The 18,308-nt window shown below is 44.9% G+C and overlaps 1 protein-coding gene across 2 annotated transcripts in view; it reads right to left on the bottom strand.

Moving 5' to 3' along the window:
• Positions 1–18,308, bottom strand: part of LOC144753731 (cytosolic phospholipase A2 gamma-like) — a 928,534-nt gene that overhangs the window by 67,220 nt on the left and 843,006 nt on the right. For both annotated transcript variants that reach the window (XM_078641315.1, XM_078641316.1), the window contains exon 17: positions 3,946–4,111. In XM_078641315.1, coding sequence (XP_078497441.1) covers positions 3,946–4,111 — 166 coding nt within the window. The remainder of the gene's footprint in view (positions 1–3,945; positions 4,112–18,308) is intronic.

The following is an 18,308-nucleotide window of genomic DNA, read 5'->3' as shown; positions in this document are numbered from 1 at the left end:
TGTGATGAAAATGCAAAGGTACTACCACACATCCATCATGTGGTCGAAAAACACACTGACTGCCATCAAATAGCCAGCTCCACCAAACCTGTGACAATGTACCTTGGCATGCAGTATGAATGTAAACATCTGCAAAACTCCAACATACATGTGTAATTCTGTTAACCTGCATCCCACATTTCACATTGCAGAGGTACAAATAACACCTCCTACTGGGAACACCACACCTCACATCAGTGTTGATGAAGAGGACAACCTGCACATATATCAAGACACCCTCCAAAGGATAATAGACAGCCTCGGCACCCCCATCCCCAATAGCAGGGCAGGCCAGCTGCCTGAGGTGAGCCCACCACCTGCAAAGACCACACTGCAGGAAACACACCCCCACGGCTGTCTACCAGCACCTTCAACCAATACATGGAGTTCCAACAACGTGTGTGGAGTTTCCAGATTGAGTTGGCTGAACAGCTGCGTGTGGTGTTCAAACTCGTGGCAACCAAACTCAATACCATACGTGGGGCCATGTATCTACTACAAGAACTGTTGGGTCAGACAGGCACCAGCGATTACAGCACAGAGTTGGCACAGATGCAGAGGCCAATGTAGACCATGGAGCAGATGCAGGCTGGAAGTATGTCTACCACGGCTGGACACCAGCGAGTAATAATTGGGAACTTTAAAGCGCTGAAGTATTTCATATTATCATTCCTGCCACTGAGCCGCTCCCAGATGACTGCAGCGGGAACATCTATACACACAGCTCCGACCCCTGATATGTCAGTGGCACACAGTGATGCAGCTATCACCCCGCCACACACACCGGACACACCGCACACAGAACTTGTATCAGGGGAGTAAGAAGAGGATGAGAATTACTGAGTGAGAAAGGAGGCAGTAGCATCCATCACCACCATATGCCCTGTCCCTGCCTGGTGATGACCTATGCATAATGCCCTGGGAAACACCTCATACTGACCACTGCTGCAGACTGCACCCTCGCATTTCCTAATAACTTCTCAATCTCCAAAGGACTGTGGTTTGCCCACCACTGGGCTTCCATGTGATGTGGGCTTGGATGGCCATGTAATGCTCCAGCTCCGTCAATCACCTGAATGTGAATAAAACATTCTGAATCACACAGATGTGTCATTACTATGTTCTATGTACTATGTTCACTCATGTATGGATGTATGGCTGGATGTAGGGGCAATGATTGCACATGAAGGTACATCTATGCACATGTCTATCCCTGAGACACATGGCAAATTGGATGACTGTGAAGGTGAGTACTAGCTGTGGCCCCATTGCACATCAACAACAATCTCACGAACCCCCAATGTAGGCACACGTCCATGTGTTGAAAAGTGCTATGTGTAGGAGTGACCAAATCGGCAGTAGGCATCCATGTGTTGAAAAGGGGTATGTGTAGGAGTGACAAAATCGGTAGTAGGCCAGGAGTGGTGTCCCACATCACATGTGACAACAGAACTTCACGACGCATACCTACTTACACGCATCTGTGTGAACGCATTCTGTTTATGATAATGATATATGACATTGCTCCACATGGTCGGAGGTTGGACACCATACTCACATTGCTGAAGTAACGTAAGTGCACATGTCGGCCAGCACATATCCCAAAACAATGTCTGGCTCACAGAGGTTGAGCTTGCAAAAGGGACCCACCCCCGCTGCACATGCGTCAGTCAGTTCCTTCCTGTGTAGGGACAATGCTCATTGAGACACCCAAGTGAACAATCAAATCAACACAGCTCACAGTTAGACACCAGTGGGGTTGCATAGACTTTATTGGGATGTACGTGTCACTGTGGACGAGGCAAACTTGGTAACTTCTGAGCTGCGACAGGCCCTGTGACACGCTTCTCCAGTGATACGATGGCAACCTCTGCGGCAGTGACATGCTTCTCCGGTGATGCGACACACTTCATCAGTGGTGCGATGGTAAACAGCTGCGGCGGTGACACGCTTTTTGGGCAATGCGACGGCAATTCCTTCGGCGGCTACATGCTTCTCCTCATTGCGTCACGCTTCCAGCTCTCAGCGACACGCATTCTTCTTAGAGGGCCCAAACAACAGTAGGCACCTCTCTGCAAGTGGAATATCAAGCAAGTAAATTCAGAGGGAGCTGGTGGTGAAGTCTTTGTGTCCCTGAGACTTCAGAACAGGAGGCAAGCTCAGCTTCAAGCCCTTGGAGATTCTTCTTCAAAATTGCAAAAGTACACACAAAGTTCCTTTTCTCCTTTCCTTGACAAAAAAGTAACCACTGCAGGCCAACCCCAACAGCAGAGCACATGGGCAGTCTCCTCCTTCAGCTTCCTTAGTTCTTATCCTTGGCAAAGGTTTGTCTTGATTCCCAGAAGTGATCCAAAGTTTTGGGGTCTGGGTCCTCCTTTTTATACACACAAATCCTTTGTCTGTGAAGGCAGAGAGTGTCTGTACCTAGTCCAAACCAGTTCTGGGTGCACTCTGCCAGTGCACAACTTCTTCCTTTGTCAGTGTGGGCCCGGGTCATCAGACACACCACAGGAGGTGGAGTCAGCATTGTGGAAGGCAGGCACAACCCTATTCAGGCCCAGCACCACTCCAAATGCAGATAGGTATATTGAGCCTAGTGCTGACTCTCCCAGGCTCCTGGAGTCACACCAGCCCATCACTCGCAAACCAGACATGAAATGCACAAACCTAGCAGAGCAGGCTGGACTTTCTAAAAGTGGCATTTTCAAACACAGAATGTAAAAACCACCTTCACTGAAAGATGTATTTTTACATTCTGAGTTCAGGCATACTGAACTCGAATTTCTACCGAGTGCCCTACCTTTTACATACAATGCACCCTACCCATGGGGGTACCCTTGGGTCTGCCTTAGGGGTGACTAATATGTAGAAAAGGGAAGGTTTAGGGATTGGCAAGTGGGTGCACTTGCCAAGTCGACATGGCAGCCACAGGCTGCACACAGGCTCTGCAATGGCAGGCCTGAGCCACATTTTACAAGCTGCTTCTGTGGGTGGCAAAATCAGTGCTGCAAGCCCACCAGCAGCATTTGATTTAAAGGCAATGGGCACACATGGAGCACTGTACTAGGGTCTGACAAGTAAATCAAATAAGCCAATCATGAAGTCACTAATCCAATACAACAATTTACAATAGGGAGCACTTTCAAAGTGCCTAAAGCATCTAGACCAGCAAAACACATAGGAAAAATACAAGAGGCAACATCAAAAAATGGAAGGGAGACCCACACCAATGGTGCGAGGTCTACATATTCAACAGAACTAAGGCCAGCATTCTGACTTCCTTGTTGGGTTCAAGACTCATTTCTTCAAGGCTTTGTCATCTATGGAACCCATTCGATGGCGGGCAACCCTCTCTGAAGGACAAACTGACTCTAGAACACCAAGCTCTGCAAAGCACACTTGTGCTACTCACCTTTCCAGTATGTATCCATGACACATTAGGCACATGGGAGTTGATAGTTCTTTTTTGTAAAAATAATAAATAATTAATAACGGTACAACGCGATGCATTATCTGACTGGATCTGATGTTGAATTTGAATATTTTTATATTATTTTTTAATAATAAATGGCATGTATTCTACAATGTGTGTGCATGAGTTTATATGTTTATATGTGCTCTGTTGCAAATCTGCTCCATGAATTTGGAATACTTAGCCTGAAGTTCTGTAGCTAATGACCTGTTTATATGAAACGTACAGGTGAAACCACACATTAAAAAGAGAAGTAGATTGAGGTAGAAACGCCTGTGTGATTAATACTGGTAGAGTAAATAAAGGTGACACCACATATTTTTTGTTTTTGCACTTTCATTTCAACTAAAAACATTTCACATGCCAATGAATAAAACAGAGATGCACAAAAAAAGAATGTAAGCTAAATTTGTCATGCATTAATGGCTGCTGACCTGCACAATTCTCTGTATTGAAAAGTGGGATGTGTACCACTGTAGGCACTTTGGAACCTTTGAAGATGTAGAATCCTGAGGGAGTCTCTTCATCATCCTTGTGCACATGGATAGCTGGGAATGGAATATTGTGCACTTTGCAGTATTCAGCAGTTAGTTTGAGTGTCTAAATAGGACAAAATGAGATATGTGAATGACTGCAAGCAGTTTCAGTGGGAAATCATGAGAAACATATAGATTTGGTCATAGGTGTTCATTATGGCTTATGACTAAGTATTCAAGGTAGCACCAACCTAAAGACACTGCAGAAAACATATTTTTCTCAGGTTAGGGGACTGTTACCATTGATGGCAGGATCCTTATGAGTACCCCCTGCTCCTGCACCGCCAAATCAATATAAGAACTGCCCACAAGATCAGGAGTTTTCTCCTGTCTGACGGGCTTTTTTGGCATTCCCAATGCGATGTCTATGAAATAGGCATCATAATGGGAACATCAAAATCAGCACTTGCACGACATGGACTGCTGCAGTCCATGCCATGCAGGTACTGGCATGCAAGCATACAGGGAGGCACATATTGTACCCCCCCTGTGTGCATCCACATGGCGTGAGGCGTGTAGGCCCTGCTTTGTTTCCTCACTGCCACTATTTTCATGACAATCGCACTGCCATGAAAAGTATGGTAAGGAAATTCATATATGCTTGGACCCGCCAAGTAATTTCCAGCTTCAGGACCGCTGCCCAACTTCAAGGGAACAGCAGTTAACTGGCAGTTGTGGCAAATGTGGTGGTCATAGGGCGGCCTGACTGCCCTTGTCCTTTTAGGATGGTCGGGAGACCACCACCATGAGTCAGGGAGTCCATGAACCGCCAGACTCAAAATGAGGCCCTTAGCCATAGTGTAGCCTAGACTATAGCTTAACATGGGCCTGATCCTCCTCAGACTACGTTATTAACCACTCAAGTCTGTCCAGTTTTTCTACTGTTTTCTTTCCAGCCAGAAATATATCCCCTTCCCTCATCCTTCACACCACAAACAAATTCTTGGATGTCGCTTTCATTTTGCCTATGCAGATTACCCATTCTATTTCTTGTTTCTCACCCATTTAGCCATATCTGAGCGAATAGGCATAATTTCCTTTCTAACATTCTTTTACTCTCTTTAAAATGTAGAAGTTTGTCATCGTCATGGACTTGTTGGATTCATGATTTACAATTACACTAGACGGAATTTTATCCATTCTCATTTAGGCACAGAACAGGTTCACCCTCAACATCATGGTTCTCAGCCATCTTCTTTGTCCAGTAGGTGCATGTCTCCAGGACTTTGACCAGTCTTGCGAACTCTACCATAAAGAACCTGCATTACTCATGTACTCCATTAACTTAAAGGCCAATGGAATGAGCTAGCTCAAACTACTTTACATGCTTGTAGATCTCAAACTTCCCAGCATACTATCCATGCCATATTGCTCCCATTGAATCCAACCCAACTTCAGCCTCCGTTTGAACACACTAAATATTGACACTGACTGACGCACAATCCAGCCCTGAATGCATCATTTATGATTAACAGCATTTATTAGGTGGACACAGTTTCAAACAACATAACGTAAAACCCATCTGGACAGGCAGTCAAGCTTTTATATAATAATACTTACTGAAAAACCACCTTTTTTAGATAGAATAACCCTGTTAACAAGATCTCCATATCAACTATTTCCATCTAAAACAGACATGAGAAAACAGGAGTATGATCACACCAGTACACATAATAATCTCTAATCTACCCGTCTGGTAAAGCCACCCATGGGACAACTCCATTGAGTTGTTGAAACAACCCTGGAAAGACAACAGGACTACAATGCAACTAATCAGTTAATCATCCCTTTTCATTGTCCGAAGTCCCAAAGTTCATCTATTACACCATCCACCTTGGTCTGCAATACATCCATTATTATCTCTGGCTGGACTTGAAACATGTGGTTCCTCTTCAGCTATATCACCATGACTTTTACTATGTCACCACTAAAATGTCATACCTCTTTCACTTCTTTGATAATTCCAACTGAGTGGCCCTCAAAGGCTTTACCATGACCTCCATTGTTTCCAGCACACCCTCCTTTGCTAGGCCTCTGCCCATCTGGGCATCCAACATTTCTTGCACACCACTCTCTGCATTTATCACAGAAAATATTTCATTCCCCAAATCTGCATGCAATGTGTTCATGGAAAGGAACAGATTCTGCACAACCACAGAAAATTGCACATCATTCAGTGGCTTACCATCAAAGTCTTTTTGGTCAACTCTAGAGATGAAGAAAGTATCCTTTTTTCAGACTTTTTTGTTGGCCCTGTGCATTCTTAGGATGAATCTATATAAAGGAGTCATGAAAACCATGTCTTTCTCGCTTTAGGATATAGGGACTATCTTTTGACCACCTGAAGCAGTAGAACCCTAGCATCTTAGGGATCCCCTGCGAGGATCACCGGTAAACACTTGGTCTGTTTATAGTGAACTCCATTGCAACATTGATCAAGAGGTCTTCTTCTACAGCCCACAGAAAATGATGTACTTCTCAAGTGTGCCTGAAATAGGACTTGTGTGCATCAGTGATATTATGCCTAAAGAGGGTCTGAGCCATCATCAATTATTTGCCACCACATTCCCCTTCCAATACCAACATCCATCGGGCACACCTACATAAGATCACTTTTCAAGGGCAGTGGCAGCCACAAAGGCCTTCAATAATGACAGATGAAGATGAAAGTAGAAGCTGCCCAGGAGCCCACACATCTGCAGTCATCTTGGCCTGGACCTGCCTCGATGTCTCCCCCTCGAATAAAACATCTGAGGTTTTTGAGCTCCGTCTCAAAATGTATCTTTTCAAACTATCATGCAAACCCTGTATCACCCACAGGGGCCTATTTATGAGAATGTCACACAGTGCACTTCAGCAAGCCACCTTGTTGTGCTGCACTGTGTGACAGGGAAATGATAGCAATGCATTGTATTCATGGTAATATGGTGCATTCCTGCCTTTTCCCCTGCACTGATTCCCTTTTGGAAGGCTAACTCTAAATCAAGCACCCTTGCAAAGGTGCCTACATTACATCATGATTGTTTTGTGAAGGAAGGAGCACACATACAAGAAGAAGAAGTTATGAGGAGAAATAAAGAGATTTATCCTCATTACATCTCTACTGGGAGGCAAATCTTTTTGGTGCATTCCCAGGTTGACCAGTTCTGGTAAATCTGGGAATGCGTTAAAAACCATGGAATTTGTGTGGGAACACCCATGAAAGCCCATTGAACACCTTCCCGGGGTAGAGTAAGCAAACACAGTGATTTGTGCTGTGCTGCTTTAGTCCAGACCTATGGAGCCACTCAGGGCTATGCAAAGTGGCCTTGTGTGGATTCTTCAATCACATGTAAGGTTTGTTTCACTCTTGCACTACGCCACAAGGTTGCAAGAGCAACACAAACTGGCTCATAAATAGGCCCCTCAATATTCATAAAAGATGTAACAGTTGTAAACTTCTCCCGACTTGAAGGGGATCAAACAGGACCAGAACACAAGTTGTGTGATTCTCCAGTATTCAATCTTTCATAGATTCACATGCTTGTATCTTCCCCGTCGTCATGGTTGGAGTTTCCCGGTAAAAGAATAACCATAGCAGTAGAAGAAAAAACTGCCTGGAAACCATAGAGTAGGGAAACAATAGGCAACCTCTCCTCCTCATTATGTGGCCCAAACTACAGCCAATCAGCTGCCAGCACCAGCCTACACCCTTCCCAGCAGAGCCACCATACCTCAGATTTCCAACCACCTTCGTGTGAGAAGGAGTCTCCCTGAGCTCAGCTCAGTTTTCTCTCTACTGAACTCTTGACCTTTCTACAGTTGGAAGTAAGGTACTGATTCTGTCGAGATTATTTGATTCAAAATGTCTGAAGGCTCCAAGAAGAGACTTTTCAGAGCTTGCAGGTCCTGTAGCAAGGCCAGATTATTTTCTGAGGACCCACATACGGAAAGCTTGTACTGCTTGTACCCCAAGCATGTTCCTAAGGACTTCAAATATTGCCGCACCTTCTCTGCCAAAACTCTTAAAGATAGAGAAGCTCGTCTCTTGTTATGGCTTCAAAAGAAAAAATCTACAGACTCAGAGTCTGAGGGTGAAGCCAAACGTCATACCTCTAAGAAACATAAGAGAGAGTCCTCTGAGGAAAAAGGAGATCTGAAGAGACAAAAGGCTGGTAAAATCAAGGAAGGTGAACCTTCTTCTTCTCTTCCTCTAACTCCTCTTAAGCCTACCTCGGAAAAGAAGGCTCCATCGTCGTTACCGTCGATTAAATCTGCTGATATTCCAGTCAGATCGCCGACGAAACCGTCGGCGACCCCGACGACGATCTTGTCGACGACAATCTCGACGATGACAGCCTCGTCGACATCGATGACGACGACGACTCCGTCGACGGTGAGTGCCAGGCCTTCGTCGACGGCAAGATCTTCGTTGACGACCATCCCATTGACGATACAATCAGTGGTCCCGTCGACGGCCCCGTCGACGACGAGAAAACCGTCGACGATGCCTGCAGTTGGATCTCCAACAATGATGACATCGACTTACATCTCCATTAAAAGGATTGCTCCGTCGACGGGCTCGTCGGTGAGCAAAAAAGGAGAGTTTTCCACTCCGAAGATTTCGCCGCTGGTCCAACTGAATTGCCAGGAATCTGAGGAGGAAGGGTCTTATGGAGTTGCCTATAGTCCCTCGCAGCTTCATATTAAAAGTCAAGACTCGGAGGAGGAAGATTTTCAAGAGGTTCAGGAACATTTATCTTTAAAAGATCGTCCAGTAAGAGGCCCAAAGCGCTATGAGTCCTTCCATCAAGCTAATCACTATGAGGATGAAGAGGAAGTGAGTCCACCTGTTCAAGAGGAGGCTTTGTCAATACCTGCGTCTTTGATCTCAGACTTAAGACACATGATTGACAGTTATTACCGTCGCTTTCCGGAGGATAAAGCTCCAGCCTCTACTACTGCTCCTGCAAATGTTTCTCAACCTGTGAGAGAAACACCTCTGGTTCAGTCACCTCCTCCAGTTCAACGTGCGGACGTTCTGAAAGTTATTACTATTCGGGATGATTTAACAGATTCTGATCATGACGATCAAGCTGAGGAAGGAGAGATTCCCCAAGATGATGTGGTTGGGGATGAATGGGACCAATACACAAGCAAGTTCTCCACCAGAGGATATAGCCAGCTTTCATGATCTAATTGAAAAAGCTGCTAAGAGATTTCAACTTTCTATGCCGGTTAAGGAAAGTGATTGTTTTCTTTATGACTTCAAAGAGTCTTCTCGGAAGTCCGTCAGAGCTATCCCGATTATCCAACATATCTGGGAGGAAGGAATAAAATTGATGAAGAATCCGGCATCAGTTCCAGCTTCAATACCTAAGCTGGATAAGAAATACCGCGCTCCAGAGACGGCTCCGGCATGTCTTATTGGTCATCCTCGTCAAGAGTCGGTTGTGACTCAAGCATCGCAAAGACTCTTCAAAAATCCGATAACAACCTGCGTGGCACGTCCTGATAAGGAGGGCAAGAGAATGGATGGTATTGGCAAGCGCTTTGCAGTCATGGCAGCAGCATCAATCAAAGCGGCTAATGCAATGGCACTTATGAGTCGGTTTAATAGACAGATATGGTCTGACATCGTGCCAATCCTGTCACATCTTCCGGATGATAAAAAAGAGGAAGCAAATACAATTTTGCAAGATGGAGCCAGAGCAGCATCTGAGTCCATAGACGTAGCGATGGACATAGCGTCTATAGCTTTCCGTCAGATGGCTGGAGCGGTAGCCCTACGGAGGCAAGGGTGGCTCAAGTCAACCTCCTTTAGGCCTGAAGTCCAGTCTAAAATCATGGACATGCCATTTGATTGCGAAAGCCTCTTTGGTAAGCATATTGATGAGGCACTTCAAGGAATAAAAGCAGACACTGATACTGCTAGATCTTTGGGATCATTGCAGCAAGGCCGTTACCAGTAATTTCGAGGCAGAGGATCTAGAGGACATTTTCAACAACGTTCCTCTTACCAATCAAATAGGTACCAACCATACAATCAGCAGGGATTCCGTCAATACTCCTCCAACCAACAGTATCGATCCTCGAATACATCTTTTCAGCAACAAGGGAGGAAAAAATCTGCTGCGAGAGGAAAGCAAGACTCTGGTCGCAGACAGTGATATTCTTCAGGCGCTTCCGACACTGTTTCATATCAATCAGTTCCATTACCTTTCTCAATTCCTACCACATTGGCAGTCTATAACATCGGACAGATGGGTATTAGACATCATTACACAGGGTCACACCCTGGAATTCTCACAAAAACCTCCAAATCACCCACCTCTCTGCAGGGTTCAACAACATCTTGCAGCACTCAAAGCAGAAATTGTATCCCTCATAATGAAAGGGGCAATAGAAGAAGTTCCATCAGACCAGCAAGGGACAGGCTTCTATTCACACTTTTTCCTAATACAGAAGAGATAATCTTCCAAATGGAGGCATGTAAATGGACCTCAGAGATCTGAACAAATACATAAAGAAAATCTCATTCTGCATGCTGTCCTTACAGGAAATCCTTCTCTTGCTTCGCAAAGGAGACTACATGGTCTCTCTAGACCTGTTGGATGCATACTTCCAAATTCCAATCCACAGGAAACACAAAAAGTATCGTCGATTCATGGTGGCGGGCGTCATTACCAGTTCAAAGTTTTACCTTTCGGCCTGAAGTCTGCCCCAAGGGTTTTCACAAAATGCATGGCGTCGATAGCAGCACATCTAAGGCAGCAAGGTCTCCAAATTTTCCCTTATTTGGACGACTGGTTGATAAAAGAACCATCATACCAAGCAACTCAGAAGTCTTTACAGATTTGCATGGATCTCTTTCAAAGATTAGGCCTTCAGATAAACAAAGAAAAATCCTTTCTTACTCCGACACGTTCACTGCAATTCCTCGGAGCAATAATAAAAACTCAGAAAGTGAAAGCGTTTCCATCAGAAGTACGCGTTACAAAAATCCTAAGTCTGACAGCATCTCTAGCATCAAAAAAGTCCACTTCCATCAGGATCTTCAAATCTTTACTGGGAATGATGTCATCCTGTATCCCATTGATTCCCAAACGTCGTTTGCATATGAGACCGCTGCAAGAATCCCTAGACAAACAATGGGTTCAAGCACTAGGTTCCTTCGACAACAAGCTGGTCATAACCTGTCAAATCAAATGAGCAATGTCATGGTGGGGTATCAGGAGCAACTTGACAAGGGGCCTGCTATTCGAACCGCAATCTCCAAGTTACGTCATGATATCAGACGCTTCATTGCGAAGTTGAGAAGCACACCTGCAAGACCTAGAGATTCAAGGTCTTTGGTCGCCTCAAGAGGCGAAACTTCACATCAATCTCTTGGAATTGAAAGCAGTTTTCCTGGGTCTTCAGGCCTTCCTTCCCAGAATTGAGGGTTCATCGGTCTTAGTAAGGACCGACAGCACTACCACAATGTTTTACCTTTGAAAGCAGGGTGGCACAAGATCAAAGCCCCTATCTGCACAGGCACAGAAAATTTGGACTTGGCTTCTACGCCACAACATAGCTCTGCAAGTGGAGCATGTTCTGGGTATAGACAATGCAAGAGCGGATCTGTTAAGCAGATATTCCGACATTTGCCACGAGTGGGAATTAAATCAAGACCAACTAAATCGGATCTTCCATTTGTGGGGCAAACCAAGTTTGGACCTGTTTGCAACTCAGAACAACAAAAAATGCAAACATTATGCAAGCAGGTTCCCACAGAAGGGTTCGAGAGTGAATGCTCTTCATCTCCGATGGACAGGGATGTTTGCTTATGCCTTCCCTCCCTTTCCTCTAATTCCGAGAATATTGAGAAAGATGAGATTGGAACCTTGCCAAATAATTCTAATAGTCCCAGGCAGGCCGAGGCAATTTTGGTACACAGAACTTCTCCAATTGTCAGTGGAGCCAAGGATACAGTTCCCAATAACCAAAACTCTGATTTCCATGAACAGAGGTCAAGTCCTTCACCCGCAACTGACCTCTCTAAAATTGTCAGCTTGGAACCTTTTGAGCACAAGTTCCAGTCACAAGATATCCCTCAAGAATGTCGTGAAATCTTGAAAAGTTCTACAGCACTCTCTAATAACAAGACATACACGGCAAAATGGAAACGATTCTGTAACTGGTGTCTTGCACATAAGGTTCATCCCTTTTCTTCTCCGCCTGAGCAAATTCTTCCATATCTGCTGCAACTGGCCAGATCGGGACATTCGCATTCGTCAATTAAAGTCCATTTAGCAGCAATATCCAGATACCGAAGATCTCCAGGATGTCCATCTCTTTGGTCCCAAAGGTTAAATAAAGAATTCTTAAAAGGGTTTTTCAGGAAATTTCCTCCAATTAAACGTCCTCCACCTCCTTGGCAGCTTAACACGGGCTTGTCGCAACTCATGAAGGCATCTTTTGAACCAATCCACAAAGCCGAGTTGCAATTCCTTTCATGGAAAGTAGCATTACTCCTGGCACTCACATCAGCCAGGAGAGTCAGCGAAATTCAAGCCTTTTCAATACAAGATCCCTTCATGCAATTCAGGTCGGATAAGGTGCTACTAAGAACTAATCCCAAATTTGTTCCTAAAATACCTTCTTCTTTTCCTCTAAATGAACCAGTGATTCTGCCTACATATTTCAAGACTCCTTCTACGGCGGCAGAAAAAGCTCTGCATACTTTGGACATTGGCAGATGTCTAAAATTCTACATTGAAAAGACAAAATCTTTTCGTAAATCAAACCAATTGTTTATTGCTTATACAGGGCCTAGAAAAGGTTTGGCTCTTTCAAGATCCTCCATCTCTAGATGGATTGCATCCGCCATCGTCTTCTGTCAAGAGGAAGACCTCTAGACACAAAAGTCTGTGCTCACGATACACGGAAAATGGCAACGTCAACTGCATTACTAGCAGGCATATCCCTTCCATACATATGCAGAGCAGCAACTTGGTCGAATGTTCATACATTAACCAAACATTATTGTCTGGACACAGAATGGAAAGCAGATGCAGCAGTGGAACAAGCAGTTCTACGACATCTTTTTAAATAAGGTACATGCTTATAAATTTACAGTTGCTTTTCTGTAATGTTGTTTATGCACAAAAGTTTTTAATGACAAATGTTGTTTCATGCCTTTTGATTCTTAATGAGTCTATAAAAAAAAAAAAGGAGCTTACGGCACAGAGCCCTGAGAAAAAAGGGGGTCTAGCCTAGAAACGCTCTTGCAAAAAGGACTGCTATCTATTCTGATACAAGCATGTGAATCTATGAAAGATTGAATACTGGAGAAAAAACGAGTTACTTACCTGTACACTATGGCTCTCCAGTACTATCTTTCATAGATTCACATGCGCCCGCCCACCTCCCCGTTTCTGCTAGGTAGACCACCTTTTATCTCTGGTTTCTTACAAAGCTCACTCTTGGGCTGTTGGAAATCTGAGGTATGGTGGCTCTGCTGGGAATGGTGTAGGCTGGTGCTGGCAGCTGATTGGCTGTAGTTTGGGCCACATAATGAGGAGGAGAGATTGCCTATTGTTTCACTACTCTATGGTTTCCAGGCAGTTTTTTCTTCTACTGCTATGGTTATTCTTTTACCGGGAGACTCCCACAATGACGACGGGGAAGATACAAGCATGTGAATCTATGAAAGATAATACTGGAGAACCACAGTGTACAAGTAAGTAACTCGTTTTTTATGCTGTCTGGTTGCTGAAGGACCCTGCTTTTGTCCTACCAGTCGTCTGTCTCTTTTATGTCTGTTCAATACCTGTTTCAAACTCCATTTTACATAGTTTCCTTCCAAACACAGCCCAGCTTTCAGAGCCAAAGTTTAGTCTCGTGAAGACTTCAGTCCTCTTGACATTGCCCTGGAACATTGCATTTTGGGCCTGGGAATATTTACTCTATTGAGGACTGGCTGTTGAACTCTACAAAGTTGGATTCTCACCAGTCCTTGATCCGAAAAATAGCTGGACCCGGGGAAGATCAGAACAGTATTAGAAGGACTGTCTATGAACTGAGAGGAGCCCTGAAGGACTGTGCAGCTCTGTCTTGTACCGCGGACAAAGAGATGGACTCCAAGAGTTGGTTGGCTGCAGGAACAGAACAAGGTGAAAGAGGCCTTTTATAGGAAGTAAACATCTGACCAGTGGCAATGGACATAGACTGGCCTTCGCTGTTGACGCTTTCTTGGCACACTCGTGGATACATGCCCTCCACTGAGGTCCAGGGAGCCTTAAGATTGTACTCATGTGGTTGCTCGGGCCCCAGAAGAAAGTTTTGACATTTTCCTCCAGAGCGTCAGCGGGAACCAATGGAAAAAGTATCAAACCTGCAGCGTCAGATTGAATTTCACCTTTGTTCATTGCAAGGATACTCAGTAAATCCCCAAAAATAACTAAGTTCCATTGTGAATTGAGACTTTGAAACGTTTCAAGGAGAATTCTCTAAAGCTCCGCAGGGACAAACTTTCCTTAGGTAAACCGCCTTTAGTTCCATGTATGAAAAATATGTGAATGAGAATTATAGAAGTTTAATGAGTGAGTACTTTATATTTTCGATATTAAAAAAGCAATGGCAAAGCCAATATGTCAGGCTTGTTTTAAGTGTTTGTCTGTTGTTCTGTTATATGTCTGGATGCAAGAAATTAGAGCTCACATATAGGCATGACTCCCTTGCCATATACATACTGGCCAACTAATGGTCACAGTTGCAGTCCCCTTAAAATATCTTAGATGTTAAATGTACCTGCAGCAGAGCTCTACACATGTTAGATCTTACATGTCTAGTCTAATTAAGATAGCTTAATGGGCAAATGCTTTCGTTACTTGTAACCTTTGACCAAATAAGTCCCTTCCTTTTTGTATCTACCTAATGGGCCCTCATCATCTGCTGTGCAGTGGGTGGTGATGGGGATGTTGGCTTGTAATTGGTGTCCCCAATTCACTTTCTCGGGTTGGTTTCATCTACTCTTTCAATCATTGACTACCGTCAAGTGATCACATTGTGACGTCCTGTCACATGCCAGTGGCAGAGCAGATAACCCCTGAGGCAATAAATAAGCTACAAACCATTCAGATATTTTAATGTTTGCTAGATCCACAGTGAATCCAGCTACAGCCTCACATTATCCTTCATAGTACACATTAGACATAATTCATGTAATCATCATATGCACAATACAGTTCAAAATCATACATTTACCTACGTATTGCTCTCTCTGTTGTGCTACCATTCAGTTATACTGACAAGTGCTATCCTATCATTAATCAACATTTCCATTGTTAAAACATTAGATGAACCCCATTAAATAACATACTTAGAACGGAATCAAAGCAACACTATTGAGATCAGAAGTTCAAAACCACTTGATGCTGAGTAATAGAAAGTTGTACACCCCAGTGGAAGGAAAAATTGCAATGTCCTTAGGCACACAAATCCACACACAATCTTTATATCTTTAAATTGGTAATGCTGTGTCTATATTTTTTTCCTCTAAAAGGGAGAAAGAATTAGGGAGCACTAGTTCCCTGCTAAGTATCTCATCACAATGTACACGAGTTTTATGGTCTAGTAGTTTCAACGTTTCTTTATATAATTAGACAATTCTAGGTATCTGCAAATGTTCTACTCTTTGGCATCATTCACTTAGCCTGATGTACCTGATTCCTCTCTTCTTCCAAGAGTGGATTGCTGCTTGGTCAGGGCTACTAAATGGCCTGTCCTCACTGCCCTCCCTAAGCCTGCTGATGATAGGTATAGACTTGTGCTAGCCTGACGTCTGGGCCTCTCTGCCCTACATTGACCTGAGAAGGAAATGGAATAGAGTGGACCACATAGTCCAGACTATCAAATTCAGGCCCTAAAATGACTGAACACACGTCTAATGCCCCTTACCCTATTCATTACCACCATCCAGTGGCCCTAGCCTGCCCTTTTCAGTTGGGTATACCTCATTTCTGTATTGTGAAATCTCAGACTGACACACTCCTAAAATTACTGACTGATCTACTCCCCTGGGGCTGTATTAAATATACGGCACACTTTCTCTTTTTGCGCCACAGCCGGGCTCAACCTGGGAAAGTGTGGTGTATTATCAAGAAAGCAATGCGCCAGAGCAATTGTGAACATGTGCTACCCTGAAGGCAGTGCATTCAAATGAAATACAGAGTGGCTGCTACAAATTTACTCTGTGTTTCACAGTGCAGGTGGCATGTCACATTTATTTCTAAGAGGGAGAGAGATCCGCTTGAAGGTGGGTGCAGTGACTGACTTCACCAACCTACAGGTGGATGTTTTAGGTGTCCGTAGGACCTCCCTTTCTACCCTCCAGAGGGCTGCCATAGTAGGAGCACTGAAAGTGAGCCACGTTTTTGTGGTGCACTTTCAGTGCATATTTGTCTCTGTTTCTGCATCCATAATATGGTGCGAGCTCAGAGCCAAAGTGATCCCCTCATTTGCATGGGGCTACACCCCCATGCAAATCAGGGAATGCCCTATTATGATAGAGCTTGTGCTACATGTGCACCAGCACTATAAGTATTACAGTAGGGGTTGCTTCTGTAATACCATTGTGCGCTGCGGGTGCACAAAACAGGAATTTAAACAATACTCGTTCAGTACCATAGGTGAAAACACATGCAGGCAATTCATTCCACCAGGTTGATGAATGTGGAAAGAAGGCATCAGGAGGGATAAAAGAGGGGGGCGCTAGAGGGCGCACAGTGGGATGGCTGCCTAATACGACAGCTCCGCCGGACAGACCTCAACCGAGCGTATATTCTACTGTTTAACGGACTGCAAGATGCGGTAAAAGGACGGAAATGGCCATCAGAATATGGCAAGCAGCCATGGTGTGAGGCAGGCAACCTGTGACGGCCGGAATGCAGACGAATTAACGAGAAACCGCGACGCCACGGCTGGCTGCTCCTAAAATGGCACCCACGAGACAGATACGGAACAGACCGTTGACCCAGGTACGGCGGCACTAATGAGGGATGTGTGCGGTTTCCCGTCATCGGAAAACTAACGGACAGCGATTGAGGTCTGTGTAATGCACAATGGCGCTTTCACTATGCAGGGAAGCAATTTGAGAGAATAAAGGCACAGCGCTGTTGAAAACCTAAAATGGCGACCTCCACAGCAGGCTATGGAGGGAAGCTCTGCTACGGTTAGAACAGCTCTTCTAACATCGGAGATGGGACTGGCACCGCACAACCTTGGGGCGCAAAGCAGCACTTGAAGGGTGTGACAGCGGACAGGCATTGCTGGGGTACTACGTTGCAAATAAGGGCCGCTACGAACTAAAGAAAGCAGCACTGGCGCACGTGTGTGGATGAGACTGGTGTACTATGCTGTAACGACTTTGGCGCTCACTGGGCTAATACTGGAAGGCACAAAATTATAAAGCGGTGCAAGTGCGTTTCTGCGAAGCTGCAGTAACAACGTGTGTAAGGTCATGTACACTGGGCACGTACTGAGCTAGATGAGCGGATGGTGAACGGTAGACACAGACAGTGTGCGGGGCAAAAAACGTGAGAAACGTAAAGCACAAACCCAGGACGCAATCATTTATTAGGAGCTGATATTGTACGCTCTATAGGTATCGTGGAACAGCTCTTTCAATGACTGCCACCCGGACCGATCGCGGCGAATAGGTGGGCTGCCGGACACTGCAATCCTGAGGAGTGTTAACTACGTGGATATACTTAGGCGCACATACTGCGGGCACACCACAGTTCCACCGCCCTGCAATAGTCCTTTGAACCAGAGGCTGGTACACCACTGGAGCCAACAAGTTCGCATACATCTCACCTGCACCTCAGGTATGGTCCATCACCATCACTTTGCACAACAGTCCACTTACAGTGAGTAGCGCATGGGAAGGTGAACGCCGGAGGTTGGCTACGACTGACTGCCTGGGCAAGTTGCACTTCACTCCGCAGTGCGAAAACCACACAGAGTGCGGTGCACAGAACTGATTCGCGCAACGCACAGATACTCACCAATGATGGGGAAGCCAGACAAACAACAGCCGAAGCTGACCTTTGAATCACGAAGAACCAAGCTCGGTAACATAGCGCACTCAGATACGGAAACAGAAGGGGACACAGCAACGACAAGCAGCATGGAAGCTATTCTGAAGGCCATACAGACCAACCTGCAGAATATAAATGGCAAACTAGATAATCTTACGTGTAGGGTGGACAATATGGCGGCAAAATTGGACAAACTAG

This window comes from Lissotriton helveticus, chromosome 5_1 (genome assembly GCF_964261635.1).
Source record: "Lissotriton helveticus chromosome 5_1, aLisHel1.1, whole genome shotgun sequence".
NCBI lineage: Eukaryota > Metazoa > Chordata > Amphibia > Caudata > Salamandridae > Lissotriton > Lissotriton helveticus.
This window is presented reverse-complemented; position numbering and strand designations above follow the sequence as displayed.